Here is an 18,602-nt window from a genome sequence, read left to right on the forward strand (position 1 = left end):
ATTGAAATTAACTACCTTGACTTTAAACCTGTGGTTCTTTGGGGGAAAACAAACCAGTCTCACATGTGGTAGAGTGGGAGTTAATAAATGCCGCACAATATGTTGGCGTAAATAGAAGGTTTCAACTGATAGCTCAGCAACAGAGTGAGAACAGCATGGAAAGCAAATAACAGCAAGCAAGGAAGAAACACTGCTTGGGAAATATACAAAGAACACAGAATTTAAAAAGCAAACCTTATCCTAAGGAACAGAAAGAAATTATCCAGATGTGCCCAAGTTATAAAACAGTTCACTATGATGTGGATTAAATAAGATTGAAAACAAAAGCATAGCACGAGCTGAATATGTAGGAAACAAATTGAGGGCAAAACTGGTAGTAGTAACAAGAAAAGCAGACTAGATGTAGCAGAAAAAAAATCTAACTGCCTCCAGAAAGTTAAGACTTAAGATAATTACAAGGAGTGCAGGTGACAACAAAAAAGAAAGGGCACCTGGGTGGCTCAGCCGGTTAGGCATCTGATTTTGGCTCAGGTCATGAGCTCAGGGTTTTAAGATTGCACCCCACATTGGGCGTCATGCTGGGTGTGGAGCCTGCTTAAGATTCTCTTTCCCTCTTCCTCTGCCCCACCTCCCTCCCTCTCTCAAAAAATTTTTTAAATTTTTTTAAATTTTAAGTTCCAGTTTAATATACAGTGTTATATTAGTTTCAGGTGTACAATATAGTGATTCAACACTTCATACATCACCTGGTGCTCATCACAAGTGTACTCCTTAATCCCCATCACCTTAAAATTTCCCCTACCTTAAGAAATTATGACTTAATAATAGATCGAAGGAGTTTGATCTTACTAAGTTTCAGGAAATCTTGATCTTAGACTTCCAGAATTGTGAGGAATAAATTTCTGTTGTTCCTGAGCTACCCAATCTATGGCATTTTTGTTAGAGCAGGCCAAACAGACTATGACATTAGTAATTGTTAAGATTTATAAAGGGAAAAAAAACAGAATTGTCATTATGTAGTATATATGAAAAATCCAAGAGACTCTATAGTTTTAAGTATTCCTAAAAATCTGGCGTAAGAGATATTTTTAAAATCCCAGAATAGTATCAAACATAAATTACTTTGGATTACATCTGATAGCAGCAATGAGTAGACATTATTAGACAATTAAGAAATTGAAGAATAAAGGAAATCTAAATGTGTAATACCATATTCATCATTGGAAAGACAGTATTCTAAAGATGACTACAAATACATATAAATTCAATGCAATTTGAGTCAAAAATCTCAACAAAGTTTTAATAGGCTTTGACAAAATTAGTTTTAAAATTCATATGGCAGGCTTAATGAAGGGATCAAAAATAGATAATTTTGAATAAAAGGAATAAAGAAGGGAGCCTCACTTCCCTGTTACCCTGATTTCTCATAGTAATTAACTCACACTTTTATTGACACGGGCAGTAGAGCAGTGAGAAGGGGATCTGAGGCAAGGATTAAGATGCTGACACTTCATTCAGGGACTGTGCAAGCCCAGCTAGATAAGGGGGAGGCAAAAAAATCGGGCGAGAAAGCTGTGAAGCAGGGTGATACATGATGGATTACCTTGGGAGGTGGGGCTTCTGCCGAATCCAGACAAATACCTCGGAGAGGTCATGAAAGGAAGAACCAGGCTGGCGGTTTTTCCCTGTTGCCTTCATTCTCTCTCTGCCACTAGTCAAGGTGCACTCCATGAGGTGACTCCCACCTATTTCCAGATTGCACATCCCTCCTTCAGCCCCTGCTCAAGAAGCCAGACCCCCCCATCCCACCATGTGGCATTCCATCCGCCTCTGGAAATAGAGGAGCAGCAAAGGCATAGTTAGGGCTCAGAGGGAGGGCCAGGCAGGTCCACAAGTTCAGCTTAGATTCTGGCCAGCTCAGGGCACCATCCGTGATGACAGCAGTACAGATCAAAAGACAGGCAGCGTCTTCAGGAAAAGAATTATAAGGGAATCTGAGAGGGTGTACAGGGTTGTTTCCAGTGCAGGTAAGAAAGCAGAAAACAGAATGTGGGTCTTTACAAAAGGATGGCACTATTATAAATAAATAAATAATGCTAGGCCAGCTACTAGCCATTAGGAAAAATAAAGTAAAAATGAATCACAGGGCACCTGCCTGGCTCAGTCAGAGCGCATGGGACTCTTGATCTCGGAGTTGTAAATTCGAGCCCCCATTGGGTGTAGAGATTACTTAAAAATAAAATCTTTTAAAAAAAATGAAACCCTACATTGTATCATATAATAAATTCCAGCTGAATTAAAGACATGTTAAGTGTGAAAAACAAAACTGGAATAAAAATGCAGGAATGCCTTTTTTGACCTCTGTGTGAACAATTTTTTTTTTTTTAAGATTTTATTTCTTTATTTGAGACAGAGACAGAGAGAGTGCACACAAGGGTGGGGGGAGGGACAGGGAGCAGGAGAAGCAGACTCCCAGCGAAGCAGGGTGCCCCACGCAGGGCTCCTTCCCAGAACCCAGAGATCATGTCCTGAGCCGAAGGCAGACACTTAACAAGCCTGCGCCACCCAGGCGCCCCAGGAGAACAATTTCTAAAACAAGACCCAAGCAGCACAGACCATAAAGAGCAAAAATCGGTACAATCTATAGGGAAAGTATAAACAACCAAATAGAAAGCCTAATTTTGTGAGTTAGGCATCACACACACACACACACACACACACACACACACACCCACACACCCACCCACCCAAAACTGCAAGTTAAAAGATACTGTTTCACACCCATTAGCAAGAATGTTAAAGTCTGTTGACAGAGATGCAAGCAATAGGAACTTATGTATAGAAACTCAAAATTCATGTTTTTAAATGCTCTTTAGATGATCCCATCTGGCAAGGCAGAGAAATGTCCCTAAAATTCTACTCTCCTACCAGTCTCAGCTCTCCTCTACCGGGTCCTACTCTAAGTTTCATCCTTAGTGTTTGACTTCTGTTGCCATGTCATTTTCTCTACCATCACCCTCACTCTCAGGCTGTTTCTTACTTTGGTCCCAGTTCCTACCTCTTGTTCTTTTGGTTTTCTGTTCCTAATCTGCCATGGATCTGGAAACTATAAGTAGCTTATTAGAATTTTGCACATAACAATAGGGCCAGAAGAAGACCTAAGAGACTTCTGGCAGATTGGTGGGGAGGTACATATATTTTTATCATAATCTGTTTTATTACTCCAGAGGCCTTTTTTAATTTTCTCTGATTCTGGGCTCTTTCTATTAGGCAAAGTTGCTGGGTAGGTGAGGTGTAATGAACTTGAATTTAGTCCATTTGTTTAATTTGCCATTGTTTATATATAAATTCTGTCCTTCAGGGCCTCCAATGGTATATGTTAATTTGACTAATATATAAAATAGTTGGAATAAGGAAATTGAAGGTTAGCCTATGAATTGGTAGGAAGGTGTCTGTTTACCAAAAAATTTGAATAACTGATTTGTAACTTTTATTAACCTTTTTAAAAATGCAAATAAGATTATTTGTTGGGGAAAAACAAGTTTTGTTTTTAAGTAGGCTCCATGCCCAACGTGGAGCCCAGCACAGGGCTTGAACGCACAACCCTGAAATCAGAACCTGAGCTGAGATGAAGTTGGATGCTTAACCGACTGAACCACCCAACTGCCCCCAAAAAACAGCTTTTGAGATAGAATTTCTATTGATATATTGCTAATGAATGCAATGCATTCATGTAGAGTATACGGCTCCCTGGCTTTTAGTATAGTCAGATAATGTACATCCATCACCACAATATTAGAACATTTTCATTACCCACAGAAGGAACCCCTGTACCTCTTAGCTTTTTTTTTTTTTTTAAGATTTTATTTATTTATTTGAGAGAGAGAATGAGACAGAGAGTTAGGCATGAGAGGGGGGAGGATCAGAGGGAGAAGCAGATCCTTTAGCAAAAGATAAAAGATATCTTTTATCACTTCACATGCGGGACTCGATCCCGGGACTCCAGGATCATGACCTGAGCCGAAGGCAGTCGCTTAACCAACTGAGCCACCCAGGCGCCCTGTACCTCTTAGCTTTTATCCCCCAGTCCTCTCAGCCCTAGGCAACCACTAAGCTTTCTGTCTCTGTATATTTGTCTCTCGGGACACTTCACGTAAATGGAGTCATATATGGCCATTTGTGACGGTCTTCTTGCACTTAACAGTGTGTTCAGAGTTGTGGCATGTATCAGTACTTTTTATTGCTGAATAATACTCCGTTGAACGAGTAACACCACATTTTATTTATCCCCTCATCACTTAATTGGACATTTGGGTAGTTTCCACTTTTTAGCTATTATGAATAAAGCTGCCATGAACATGTGTAAACTTGAGTTTTCATTTCTCTTAAACATATATCTAGGAACAGAATTGCTGGATCACATGGTAATTCTATGTTTAATGTTTTGAGGAACTGCCAGACTGTTTTCCACGGCAGCTGTACCACTTTACATTCCCACCAACAGTGTGTGAGAGTTCCAATTTCTTCACATCCTCAGAAACATTTGTTACCTTTTAAATTTAGCTGTCCTAGTAGATGTAAATTGGTATCTCTTGTCGTTTTAGTTTTATGATTTTCTAAGGTTCATTTCGTCTTTTTTTCCCCAATATTTTCTTTTAATATGCAAGAAATGATGCTTTTAATTTCATTTCTTTTTTTAACAGGCTAAGGAAATTTTAACAAAAGAATCAAATGTGCAAGAGGTTCGTTGTCCTGTTACCGTGTGTGGAGATGTGCATGGTCAATTCCATGATCTTATGGAACTCTTTAGAATTGGTGGAAAATCACCAGATACAAACTATCTATTCATGGGCGACTATGTAGACAGAGGCTATTACTCAGTGGAGACTGTGACTCTTCTTGTGGCATTAAAGGTATGATGGATGAAATTCAATTTTTTTTTTTTTCAACCTTTAAACCTGCAAAAGGGGAAGATGGCAATATTGCATATCTTCTGTTATATTTTATCCATTCAGTTTATAGCCCCTTAAAATATAATAGTTGGTTTTACATCTTGTAAAAGAGAGAGAAATGAAAATTAAACATTTAGTGTGTCCTGCCTACTTCTGGTAAATCACTCCCTTAGGTAGTCCACAGCTGAAGTCTTGGAACCATTTTTTACTTAAGCAGGTATCCCTCATAAACAATCAATTTAATTCTTGCCTTCAGAAGTCTGTTATTCCTGTGTCTTTTTTTCTATCACACAATTCATATCTTTTATCACTTCACATGTATTACATTTATGTGGACCTGGCACCTAGCTTTAAACAGTGAGCTTAATTTGGGGCACATAATGGATAGTCAATAAATATGTATAAATTGAAGTATGCATTTGCAGCTTTTAGGTTAGTTTGGTTAACAGAATCTGCTGCTTTTTCATACTTCCTATCAGACACATCCCTAACTAAATAGTATGCTGTAAGGTATGTCTCTGTGTTTTGTTATGAAAAGGAAACTCTAAATACATTTGAAATCTTGCCCAGATTTGGCAAGGGCCTGTTTTTGTTAGCAAATACGGTCTTTCTGTGGGAAATAAAAGTTGAAGGGGGAGAGAGAAGTTAGTATAAAAAGGAGTTTGTCTCTGGTCCAAATCTTTGACCATCAGTATCCATTCAGCAGTAAGACATAGTGTTCTGGAAAGACCTGGAAGACTGGTGATTGAGGATGAAGAGGATATTAAAGACCAAGAATCAGATACAATTTTATTATAATAACATAGATACCAGTTAGGGTTCCAATAAGGGTGGTATAAATAGTAATGAAGACGAAGGAATATAAATATTTCAAAGGTCAGTCAGCACTGAATGAGAAAATTTTTAATTCTGAATAAGAATTAACATTTAATGTAACAGCACACAAAAGAACCATTTAAAGAAATGGGTCAGAAGTTAATGTGCTTAACATAACACTAGTAAAAATATGCTTTGTACCATGAATTTCTTTTGCTTTTCCTGCAGGTGCGTTATCCAGAACGCATTACAATATTGAGAGGAAATCACGAAAGCCGACAAATTACCCAAGTATATGGCTTTTATGATGAATGTCTACGAAAGTATGGAAATGCCAATGTTTGGAAATATTTTACAGATCTATTTGATTATCTTCCACTTACAGCTTTAGTAGATGGACAGGTGTGTATGTGCTTCTATGGTGGGCGGGGGAGGAATAAAAGTAAGAAAAGATTTTCTATTAGCAAGTTAGGGTTTAGATTTACATGACATGATTTCCACATCTCCTTGGCCTTTTCTGCCTCTTTTCCTTATAATTAAAATTTCAGAATAGAGAATTAGGTTAAGTTTTATGCACATTGTGACCAGCAGATTTCCCTGTTGTTCTCAGATATGTGTGTAAATATTTTTGCCAGAGAATTTGCCAATACGCTTTTTCTGTTATAGACAAATATCATAAATAAATGCTTAAGACCCTGAAGTACAATACTAGTAAAGCAAAGCTGTTTTTTTAAAACTAGCTCCATACATATACACAGTGTTTGCTGGTTACCATTAATAACTTTTTATTCCTATTTTCATGGTAGTTACAAGCAGCAATATTGTGTATTACATCTTCATTAAGAAGTGCATGCTTTATTTCCACCTGTAATGAGTATTATAGACACACTGTAAAACATTCAAAATATAAGAAAAATGTGCAAGTTTCTATTATCCTAGTTTCTAAGAGATAATCACTGTGAACATGAACTGATTTAACTTTAAATATGAAACATACAGTACCAAAAAATAAATAGTATGTGGTACAAGTCTACAGTTCCTAAACTGTATAAAAGCCTAGAATTGTCATGGGCATAATAGATCCACTCATAATTTGGTTATAGCCCTTTTTTTGTGGTCCTGACAGTCCACATTTTTCCCAGCCGTGATATTGGACACTGCAGTAATTAATTTCAAAGGACAATATTTTGCCTAGACTTGGCTAAAATGAAAGAAAACAATGTGGACTTAAAGAGTTCACAAATTATTTCTAAATGACAGTGAAAGTATGATGTAAACCAAAATTTTTGGATGTAAACAGGGATAAAATACAAGGAAATTCATAGTCTCACATTCATTTTGTAGAAAAATTAAAGGAAATGTGAAATAAACATTTAACTCAAAGAAACCAGAGTAAAATAAACTTAAAGGATTAAAGATAAAAGCAGACACGGAGGGGTGCCTGGGTGGCTCAGTCGTTTAAGCATCCAGTTCTTGATTTTGGCTCAGGTCATGATCTCAGGGTCCTGGGATCAAGTCCCCGAGTTAGGCTCCCAGCTCAGCAGGGAATCTGCTTTAGGATTCTCTCTTTCCCTCTGCACCTCCCCCGCCCCCAAATAAATAAATCTTAAAAAAAAAACACACACACACACAAATGGATACCAAAAAATCACTAGGAATGAGAAATACGGCATGACTATCAACATGGATGTGCTTGTGTATCACAATAACATAGGGTACAGCTTTATTCTGGTGCACTTGAAAAGATGAAATTTACTACAGCAAAATAGTTTTTGAAGAAATTAGGCCAATGTAAATAGACTACCAAACTTAGAAGAAATTGGAGAAGTAACCAGGTCTGGATAGTTTTCTAGGCAAATTCTACCCAACCTTTAAGGAACATACATATAATTTCTGTGTTCTAGAGCTTAGGAAAAGATGAAGAGCTTCAAAATTTATTCTGTGAAGTTAGTATAACCTCAATACCAAACCAGACATGGCAAGCACCAAAAAATAAAACTCAGTTTTTAAGTAGTAAAATAAAATAACATTAATTGAATAAAGAAACTTATACTGGCTATACTTAATCAGCAAAACATCAGAAATCTCTTCAAAATTGGGAGAAAAATGCCCGCTAAAACTTGTATTACTATTCTCTCTGATACAAAATCCCTAGAGGAATAGATATTTTACCAAAAACAAACTGAAAAATTTTATTTTCAAGGATTTTTTGGAAATCCTAGCCAGTGCACTGAGTATTAAAAAGAATTAAAGGGTATAAACATGGAGAAGAAATTAAATATTTTTGCTAACAACATGATTCTGTACTCTGAGAACTCTTACGAAAGCTGAAAAACTATTGGAGCCAATAACAGGAATTGGTACTGTCCTTGCTGTAAGAGAAACAAAAAAATTGTATATGTTAGCAGAAAATGTAATGGTGAGTCACAAGAATGGAGGTCCCATTTGCTAGAGAAGGGGAAAAAATACTATACAAAATACTTAGGATTGATTATAAGGAAAAAAGAAATATTTTAAAGTATCAGTAGCTCTCTAATTGATTTTTGTTTCCTTTTCCATTGTATTTTATAAATTTTCCACAGTGAATATTATTAAATTTTATTTTGAAAAGAAGAGCTATTAGGATTTACATTTTGTAACCATTATTTATTTACTCTCCATTAACTTTCAGCATTTAATAAAACTTTTTTTTTCTTTCTTTTTTTTTTTTAATTCACAAACAGATATTCTGCCTCCACGGTGGCCTCTCTCCATCCATAGATACACTGGATCATATAAGAGCTTTGGATCGTTTACAAGAAGTTCCACACGAGGTAAACTTGGTTTTAATTTTAAAAACAAAGAAATATAACCACATTGTGGTAAAGCTAAATTAAATAACATGTACTTAATTTTCTTGGCCAGGGCCCAATGTGTGATCTGTTGTGGTCAGATCCAGATGATCGTGGTGGGTGGGGTATCTCACCACGTGGTGCTGGCTACACATTTGGACAGGACATTTCTGAAACATTTAACCATGCCAATGGTCTCACACTGGTTTCTCGAGCTCACCAACTTGTAATGGAGGTACGTCTTTTTCCCACAGGATGATGTTTTGTTTTGTTTTTTTAATGGAAGAAGTGTTTTCTTTATTGATGATCTTTATTTCTAATAAATATATATCTCTGTAATAAGGCTTCATGAAACATTTCCTCCCTATTACCTAAATGAAAGGAGAAAAAATTGAGCTGGTTTTAGCAAATAGGGGAAAGTACTAGTTGGCCAGAGCAAAATTATAACTCACTTTGGAAATTAATTTAGACATAGAGAAAAGTTTCAAAAATATTATCAAGAAGTTCTCTTGTATCCTACACTGATGCCTCAAATATATTTTCGTATTTTAGTATTCCATCTCTATCTTCCAGCTTCCCTTCCTCCATACACGTTTCTTTTAAAATATTTGAATGTCAGTTGCAGACATGGTGCTCCTTTACCTCCAAATTTCCATGTATAGTTTGCAAAAACAAAGATGTTCTCTTACGTTACTACAGTGTAATTACCACAGTCCAGAATTTGCATTGATAGAGTACTATGATCTAAACACTTCATCTGAATTTTTTAGTAACTCACTAATGTTCTGGATAGGAAAATTCAGTCGTGTATGTCCATGTATAATCTCATCCAGGATCATGCTGTATTCAGTCTCCTTTGGTGTGGAAATAATTCCTCAGATTTTGTTTTGCATAATCTTTACATTTTTAAAGACTACATCTTGTAGAAGTATATCCTTCACCTGTGGTGTGATTGATGTTGCCTTAGGACTCGGGGTGTGCATACTTGGCAGGCGTGCCACAGCGCAATGGGACGTGCTTTCCAGGGCGTCATGTTAGGGTCATGGAATCTCTGCTTGAATCACTTAGTTAAGCTGCCGGCTGCCAGATTTCTCTACCATGATGTTACTATTTTATAAATACTAAAGGACTATAAATAGAATTTTATTCTTTTAAATCAGGGAGTGGCTTCAAGATGTTAGAGAAAACTTCAACCCCATTGAGGCAGGAGGAGTGAGAACATGGTTAACAAGGAATATAAATTCATATGGTAAAGATAACCTAATTATATCAGTAATCATAACAAATGTGAATGGATGAAAATTTTTACGTCCCTAAAATCCTGAGACTCTGAATTAGACAATCAAAATTCAGCTGCTACCTGAGAGGAATCTAAAACATAATGAAAAAAATAAAAATTAAAAATAAAACATAATGACACTACAGACTAGAAGTAGAGGGAAAATGGTATATTGGTATATCAATTAGAGAATTACCCAAAATACAGCTAATAATGTGCATCATAATAGCCTTTGAGTTAAAAAGTATATATAGAAATAAAAGGTCATTATTGATGAAAACTGGCCCAGTTCTCTAGGGAAGAAATAATTGAGCTTGTGTTTACCTAGTAATAGATTCAAAATATATAAGGCAATAACTGATAGAAGGAAAAACTAAGAAATCTTCCATCGTTGTGGGAGAAATTTTAATACATATCTGAGCCAAGAGCCAAAGCATAGATGTAAATAGAACGATGCCGTTCTTGAGCTCTGTGGCACAGTACCCTGGGCCCAGCAGTGGAGTATTCTGTGCAGGTGCCCAGAGTTAAGGATGGATACCATATAAGAGAGCAGAGAAAACGACATTTCCACCAAGAATATCTGTAATTTTTGAATGTAGTTTTCTAAACGGACCCATGTCGAGATTATAATTTTATAGTGAAGTGTTATTTTTTGGGTTTTTTTTTTAATGCTGCAGGGATACAATTGGTGTCATGATCGGAATGTGGTTACCATTTTCAGTGCACCCAATTACTGTTACCGTTGTGGAAACCAGGCTGCTATCATGGAATTAGATGACACTTTAAAATACTCCTTGTAAGTAACTGAAAATTTTTTAAATTGTATATAATTGCTTTTAGAAAGAAAATTTTAAATGTAGTTTATTAAAATTAGAGGATTTCTGCTTCTGGAATACTAGAATGAGGAACGTGGCAAACCCTCTTCCCTACAGAAACAGTCATTTAACTGGAAGGTTATTTTAAACAGTTATTGTAGGTTTTTGAATATTGTCCAAAATGCATACAGCCCATGGAGAAACACATTCTAGAAAATGTACTAAATTTCAGTAATAGCCAGAATCTGTGGAATTTGAGCCATAACCTCTTCCCTCCCCATCTTTCCACATCCCTTGTTCAGAAACTACTCCACAGTCATTCTACCTTGGGCCCTGCTCAGATATTTTCCTGGGTTTAATCGTTAAGCTTTTGTTAACCAAACAACAGAGTTATTTAGAGGTTCCCTCTGGGTGGGCACAAGCCACTTATTGGTCAGAGGTTGTGCTCAAGCCTCCTTGGTCATTGAAATTTTAGGGCTCACCCTAATCCAGTAAGATCACTGGGAATGTCTGTGGCTAAGAAGTTGCTATCAAGAGTTGAAAGAATGTATATTTTGGCTCACAGTTCAACCAAGCACACTAGTACCTTGGATTTTCCTTGTTTGATTAGTCCTGAGAGAGTGCAACCTTAAGGATGCACATAGTGTCATTTCCCAGACTGTCAGAGATGTATGTGATTGGGGTTTTAAGCCTGGCTTCCTAGGAGTTGCTCCTGGGTCAAAGAGTAACTTGACCAGCCGGTATTTGATTAGAGATTGTGTTTAAAGCCCTGGTATCATTGAGGGTTATATACGCTTTTGTTGATTAATCCGTGTATTAGTTTCCTAGGGCTGCTGTAACAGATTACCACAAAGTGGGTGCCTTAACGGAATTTATTCTCACGTTTGTGGAGGCTAGAAATTTGAAATCAGGGTGTTGGCAGGATGATGTTTCTTGTAAAAGCTCTAGAGGAGGATCCTTTCTTGCCTCTCCCGAGCTTCTGGTGGCTCCTACAATCCTTGATTTATAGATGCATCACCCCAGTCTCTGTCTTCACATGGCACTCTCCCCTGTGTGTCTGTTTCTTTAATAAAGATACCATCAGATTGATGGGCCACCTGGGTGGCTCAGTTGGTTGAGCCTCTGACTCTTGATTTTGGCTCAGGTCATGATCTCAGGGTCATAAGGTAGAGCCCCCATGTTGGGCTCCATGCTGAGCCTGGAGCCTGCTTGAGATTCTCTCTCTTCTTCTCCCTCTGCCCCTCCCTGCTCATTCTCTCTCTCAGAAAAAAAAAAAAAAGGAAAGAAAGAAAAGAATACCACCAGATTGAATTTAGGGCTCAGCCTAATCCAGTATGACCTCACCTTAACTAATAACATCTGCAAAGACCAAATAGTGTCACATTCTGAGGTTCTGAACGGAATGAATTTTGGAGGTAAACTATTTGACCCAGCATAGTCTGTGTGTGGCTTGGGAATGTTTTCAAGAATGCCCCAACTGCTACTCTAATTGTTCCTGTGTGGGTATAGCTATGTGCACAGTCGTCTTGTCTCCCCGTGTTGACTATGATCCCAGGAAGGCTTTTCTTGGCTCTTCTTTTGTCTGTTACATTTCTTAAAAATTCAGCTGTACTACAAATACATCCATATTGTTTTTGCACTGGTTTTTAAATCAGTTAAGAAGATGCAATTATACTGTCATTTACGATTACTGTCGTGTACGTGTGTTTCTTAACTAATAACTTGAATCCAAAAGAAGAATATGAAGAAAATAAAAATGAGAAGGTTAAATAACAAAATCTATACACACTTGCTCTCCTTTCTCAGCTTTAAGGGCATGACATCGTATGAAATAGTAATTATAACAATGCATTTTGGGGATTTTAACAAAAAAAGCAAAAAAAGGAAATGGAAAGGCGCTTACTATATAGGAATTAATTTCTCTTAATTGACTAGAATTTATAAATCTGCAGTAGAATTCTGTAAGTTGTGTATTGTAAGTTTTCAGGCAATCAATAATAAAATAATTTAGGGAAAATAACTGAAGTTATTAAAGGAATTAAAAGGCACACTAGAAAATATGCTTTTAATAAAAAACCAGTTAAAGTGGGAACCAAGAAACAAAACAAGTAAATGGCAGGTATAAAGCCAGTCATATCAATATTAAATGTGAGTGGTTTAAGTAATGCAATCAGAAGGCAAAAATTGTCAGATTTTTTGTTTTTAAAGATCCAGCTTTATGGTATCTACAGAAAGCATAATTTAGACTAAAAACCAAAGGGTTGAAAGTAAATTAGGTGAAAAAGATAACCATGCTAACAGCAACCACATGACTTGAACTGGTTATACTAATAGACAAAATAGATTTCAAAATAAAAATTGTTTATTAGACATAAAGACATTTCACAATGATGAAAGAGTCAAAGCATTAGGAGAATATACCAGTTATAAACATAACACACTTAACTGTGGAGCAAAAATGAACAGAATTGAAGGGAGAAATAGACAGTTGAACAGTAGTTGGAGACTTCATTATGCTACTTTCAATAATAGAACTAGGTAGAATATCACCAATGACATAGAAGACTTGAGAAGTACTATAACTTAACATTTATGGAACATTCCACCCAATAGTAGCAGAGTAGTTTTGTCAAATGCACATGGAACATTCTCTAAGATTGACTATATGCTGGGCTATAAACCCAAGCCTCAGTAAACTTAAAACTATTGAGGGGTGTCTGGGTGGCTCAGTCAGTTAAGTGTCCAACTCTTGATTTCAGCTCAGATCATGATCCTCAGGGTCATGAGATCAAGCCCCATGTCAGGCTCTGCATTGGGCATGGAGCCTGCTTAAGATTCTCTATCTCCTTCTGCTCCTCCTTTAAAAAAAAAAATATTGAAGTTATACAAAATATGTTCTCCAAACACAATGAAATGAAATTAGAAATCAAAATAGAAGGAAAACTGGAAAATGTGTAAATATGTGGAAATTAACATACTCCTAAATGACCTGAATCAAAGAATAAATCATAAGGGAAATTAGAAAATACTTTGAGATGAATAAAAATGAAAACAGAATGTGCCAAAACTTATGTGATACAATGAAAGCAGTGTTTGCAGAGAAATATATAACTGTAAGTGCCTGTATTAAAAATCAGATTTTTAGAAAGATCTCAAGTCAGTAACCTAACATTTTAAGGACCCTAGAAAAAGAAGAGCAACCTAAACCCCAGTGCAAACATACGGAAGGAAATAAAAAGGAAATAAATGAAATAGAAAAATAATCAAAACCAGAAGTTGGTTCTTTTCAACGAAATTGAAAAGTCTTAACTAGACTGGCCAAACAAAAATGAGTGAAGATTCACATTACCAAAATCACTATAGACCTTATTGAAATAAAAAGAATTACAAGGGAATATAATGAATAAGTGTACGGCAACAAACTAGGTAACTTGGATAAAATGGACAAATTCCTAGGAAGACAAACTGCCAAAATTGACTCAGAAAATGTGAATAGACCTGTAACAAGTGAAAAAGTTGAATTAATATTTTAAAACTTCCTACAAAGAAAAGCCCCCAAGCCCGGTGGGCTTCACTGATGAAATGACTAAAAGTTTAAAAAGGAATTAACACCAGTTTTTCACAGAAACTAAGAATAGAATAGGAGGGATCATTTCCCAATGTATTCTTTGAAGTCTATATTACCCTAATACCAAAATCAAAGATAATTTAAGAAAACTACAGAGCAATACTCTTTATGCTTATAGTTGTAAAAATCTGCAACAAAATATTAGCAAACTGAATCTAGTAATATACAAACAGGATTATACACAATGACCAACTGTGATTTATCCCAGGAAGGCAAAGTTGGTTCAAAATATGAAAAATCAAAGCAATAATCCATTGGACAAAAAAGCACTTGATCATCTCAGTTAAGCCAGGAAAAACATTTGTCAAAATCCAGCACACTTTCATAATAAAAATACTCAGCAAACTAGTCAAGAAAGCTTCCTCTTCCTGATAAAGGTCATCTGCAGAAACTCCACAGCTAACACCCATTTTTTTTTTTTTTTTTAAGATTTTATTTATTTAAGGGGCGCCTGGGTGGCTCAGTCGGTTGAGCGTCTGCCTTTGGCTCGGGTCATGATCTCAGGGTCCTGGGATCGAGCCCCGCATCGGGCTCCCTGTTCTGTGGGAAGCCTGCTTGTCCCTCTCCCACTCCCCCTGCCTGTGTTCCCTCTTTCGCTGTGTCTCTCTCTGTCAAATAAATAAATAAAATCTTAAAAAAAAAAAAAAGTTTATTTAAGAGAGAGCATGAGCAGGAGGGGCAGAGGAAGAGGAACAAGAAGATTCCATGCCAAGTGGGGAGCTCGACATGGGCTCCATCCCAGGATCCTGGGATCATGACCTGAGCCAAAGGCACTTTACCAACTGAGCCACCCAGGTGCCCCTAATGTCATTCTTAATCATGAAAGACTAAATGCTTTCCCCTGAAATCTAGAGCAAAACAAACGTCCATTCTTACAACTTTCATTCATCTGATAATTATATTGCAAATCTTTTATGCCAGGCACCGAACCAGACATTTTGTCTGCTTCAATGTTCACCGTAGCTCTGTGAGATAGTTTTATGGAAGAACACACCTGCAGTGACTTGCCATGGATTATTCCAATCCTAAACATAGTAAAAGTGGGAAATCAATACTGCTCCTTCTACTACAATGTCTTATTTATTCATTTGCTTGCAAATTCAAATCATTTAACTATTTGCTTTCTTTTTCGCCATTTATAGCCTTCAGTTTGACCCAGCACCTCGTCGTGGAGAGCCTCATGTTACCCGGCGCACCCCAGACTACTTCCTGTAAATTCCTCCTGGGAAAACCCTGCCTTTGTATGTGGAAGTATACCTGGCTTTTTAAAATATATATATTTAAAAACAAAACAAAAAAAGCAACAGTAATGTATGTGTTTCTGTAACAAATTGGGATCTGTCTTGGCATTAAACCATATCATGGACCAAAATGTGCCATATTAATGATGAGCATTTAGCACAATTTGAGACTGAAATTTAGTACAACACTATGTTCTAGATCGGTCAGTCTTAACAGTTTGCCTGCTGTATTTGTAGTAACCATTTTCCTCTGGACTGTTCAAGCAAAAAAGGTAACTAACTCCTTCATCTCCTTTTGCACTTATTTGGAAATTTTAGTTATAGTGTTTAACTGGCATGGATTGATAGAGTTGGGGTTTTATTTTTAAGAAAAATTCACAAGCTAACTTCCACTTAATCCATTACCCTTTATTTTATTGAAATGTATAGTTAAATTAACTGAAGAAAAGATTCTTGGGAGTATGTTGTCATAACATTTAAAAAGGTTTCCCTTCATTTAAACTAAATTACTGTTTTATGTTGATCTGCATATTTCTGTATATTTGTCATGACAGTGCTTGCATCCTATTTGGTGTACTGAGCAAATAAACTTTCCATTTTAAACAAAAATTGATTTACTGCGGTATGCTTTAAATGAAAAGTTCTGCTATTTTGACACTTGATATAAAACCTCTTAAAAAAATAAAAGCTCTTGACCTGTGATAAACAGTTGTGTTGAGATAATTTAAGTGTAATGTTCTTTGTGTAAGGCTTATATTCAGAAGAAAACCTCAGACAGTAGGCTGGTAACATTTAGACCATAAAACCATTTTTATTTCTAAACATTTTACTAGGTAGTTCGTATTAATGTATTCAAGTATGGAGTGTATGCTAAAACTGTAGGACATTCTATAGCTAGGAAGAATATTTTAAAAGCCAAAATATATTTTATCTTTATCCATTGCTCTAGAAATAAGAATCCCCAAAAGAGAGTTTAGTAGAAATAGTATAGTAATAGCACCATTACTAATATGTAACATAAATTCCAAGTAGAGGAGGGAAATACAGAGTCAGTATTAAGGGTGAGTGTGGGAGGGTGGAAGACACGAGAAAATTAAATTTTTTAAGTCTTTGTAGAAGAAAACAAGATGGTAGAATATCTCAGTAACAACAGACAGAGTTCTCTAGTAAAAGAGGGTCAAATTTGATTTTTTTTTAAATCCAGCTATATCCTGATTACAAGGCACATACCAAAAGCAAAGTCAGATATGTTGAAAATAAGATGGAATAGACCAAGAAGATACTAATCAAAGGAAACCTGAAATAGCTATATCTATATTAATATTAAAATAGACTTTGAGGGGCACCTGGGTGGCTCAGTCAGTTAAGTGTGCCTTTGGCTCAGGTCATGATCCCGGGGTCCTGGGATCGAGCCCTGCATCAGGCTCCCTGCTCAGTGGGAAGCCTGTTTCTCCCTCTCCCACTCCCCCTGCTTGTGTTCCCTCTCTCGCTGTCTCTCTGTTAAAAAAATAAATCTTAAAAAAAAAAAAAGATAAAATGGACTTTGAGACAAAATTTAAGAATAGAAGATGAATTCAAATAGTTAACTTACAATTCTAAACTTGTCTGCACATACCAAAATAGCCTATGTTAAAAGCAAAAATCCTGAGAAATCAGGTTGACAAGTTTTCATCTCAATGGCAGAATTCAACTCATTTATTTATTATTAAGTGAAAGATGTATTTAATAACACATTTTAATAAGATTGATACAATAGAGGGGCACCTGGGTGGCTCAGTGAGATCGAGCCCCATGTCAGGCTTCATGCTCTCTCCCTCTCCCTCTGCCGCTCCCCATTCTCATGCACTCAAAAAAAAAAAAAAAAGATATAATAGACATAGGTAGATCTCTGTGCCCTAACAGAATACACACACATTCTTGCCCAGTATTTATATGGGACATTTATAAAAATTGGCAATTATTAGGCCCTAAGGCAAGTTTCAAAAATTGATAGGACACCAAATTCTGACTACAATGCAATTTAGAAGATGCCACCAAGAAATTGCTAGAACTGATGCATGAATTCAGTAAAGTTGCAGGATACAAAATCAATGTGCAGAAATCTGTTGCATTTCTATACACCAATAATGAAGCAGCAGAAAGAAATCAATACCATTTTCAATTGCACCAAAAACCATAAGATACGAATAAACCTAACCAAAGAGGTAAAAGATCTGTACTCTGAAAACTAGAACACTTTTGAAAGAAATTGAAGAGGACACAAAGAAATGGAAAAATAATACATGTTCATGGATTGGAAGAAAAATACTGTTAAAATGTCTATACTACCCAAAGCAATCTACACATGTAATTTCATGCAATCCCTATCAAAATACCACCAGCATTTTTCACAGAGCTAGAACAAACAATTCTAAAATATGTATAGAACCACAGAAGACCCTGAATAGCCAAAGGAATGTTGAAAAGGAAAACCAAAGCTGGTGGCATCACAATTCCAGACTTTAAGTTGTATTACAAAGTTGTAGTGATCAAGACAGTATGGTAGTGGCACAAACACACATAGATCAATGAAACAGACTAAAAAACCCAGAAATGGACACACAACTATATGGTCGACTAATCTTTGACAAAGCAGGAAAGAATATCCAATGAGAAAAAGACAGTCTCCAGGAAATGGGGTTGGGAAAACTGGACAACAACATGTAAAAGAATGAAACTGGACCACTTAATACCATATACAAAAATAAATTCAAAATGGATGAAAGACCTAAATGTGAAACCAGAAACCATCAAAATCCTAGAGAACACAGGCAACAACCTCTTTGACATCAGCTGTAGCAACTTACTAGATATATCTCCAGGGGCAAGGGGGGCAAGGGAAACAAAATTAACTATTGGGACTTCATCAAAATAAAAAGCTTCTGCACAGAGAAGGAAACAACAAAATTAAAAGGCAGCATTTGGAAGGGGAGAAGATATTTACAAATGATATATCTGATAAAGGGTTGGTATCCAAAATTTATAAAGAACTTACACAATT

General features: G+C 36.3%; 1 protein-coding gene across 1 annotated transcript in view; it reads left to right on the top strand.

Annotated features, from left to right (window-relative positions):
• Positions 1 to 16,171, top strand: part of PPP2CB (protein phosphatase 2 catalytic subunit beta) — a 31,930-nt gene extending 15,759 nt beyond the window's left edge. The window contains exons 2-7 of the mRNA XM_036107084.2: positions 4,704 to 4,913; positions 5,997 to 6,170; positions 8,492 to 8,581; positions 8,673 to 8,834; positions 10,556 to 10,674; positions 15,464 to 16,171. Of these exons, the coding sequence (XP_035962977.1) occupies positions 4,704 to 4,913; positions 5,997 to 6,170; positions 8,492 to 8,581; positions 8,673 to 8,834; positions 10,556 to 10,674; positions 15,464 to 15,536 (828 nt within the window). The 3' untranslated portion in view covers positions 15,537 to 16,171. The remainder of the gene's footprint in view (positions 1 to 4,703; positions 4,914 to 5,996; positions 6,171 to 8,491; positions 8,582 to 8,672; positions 8,835 to 10,555; positions 10,675 to 15,463) is intronic.
• The last annotated feature ends 2,431 nt before the right edge of the window (positions 16,172 to 18,602 follow it).

This window comes from Halichoerus grypus, chromosome 3 (assembly GCF_964656455.1).
Source record: "Halichoerus grypus chromosome 3, mHalGry1.hap1.1, whole genome shotgun sequence".
NCBI classification, from domain to species: Eukaryota; Metazoa; Chordata; class Mammalia; order Carnivora; family Phocidae; genus Halichoerus; species Halichoerus grypus.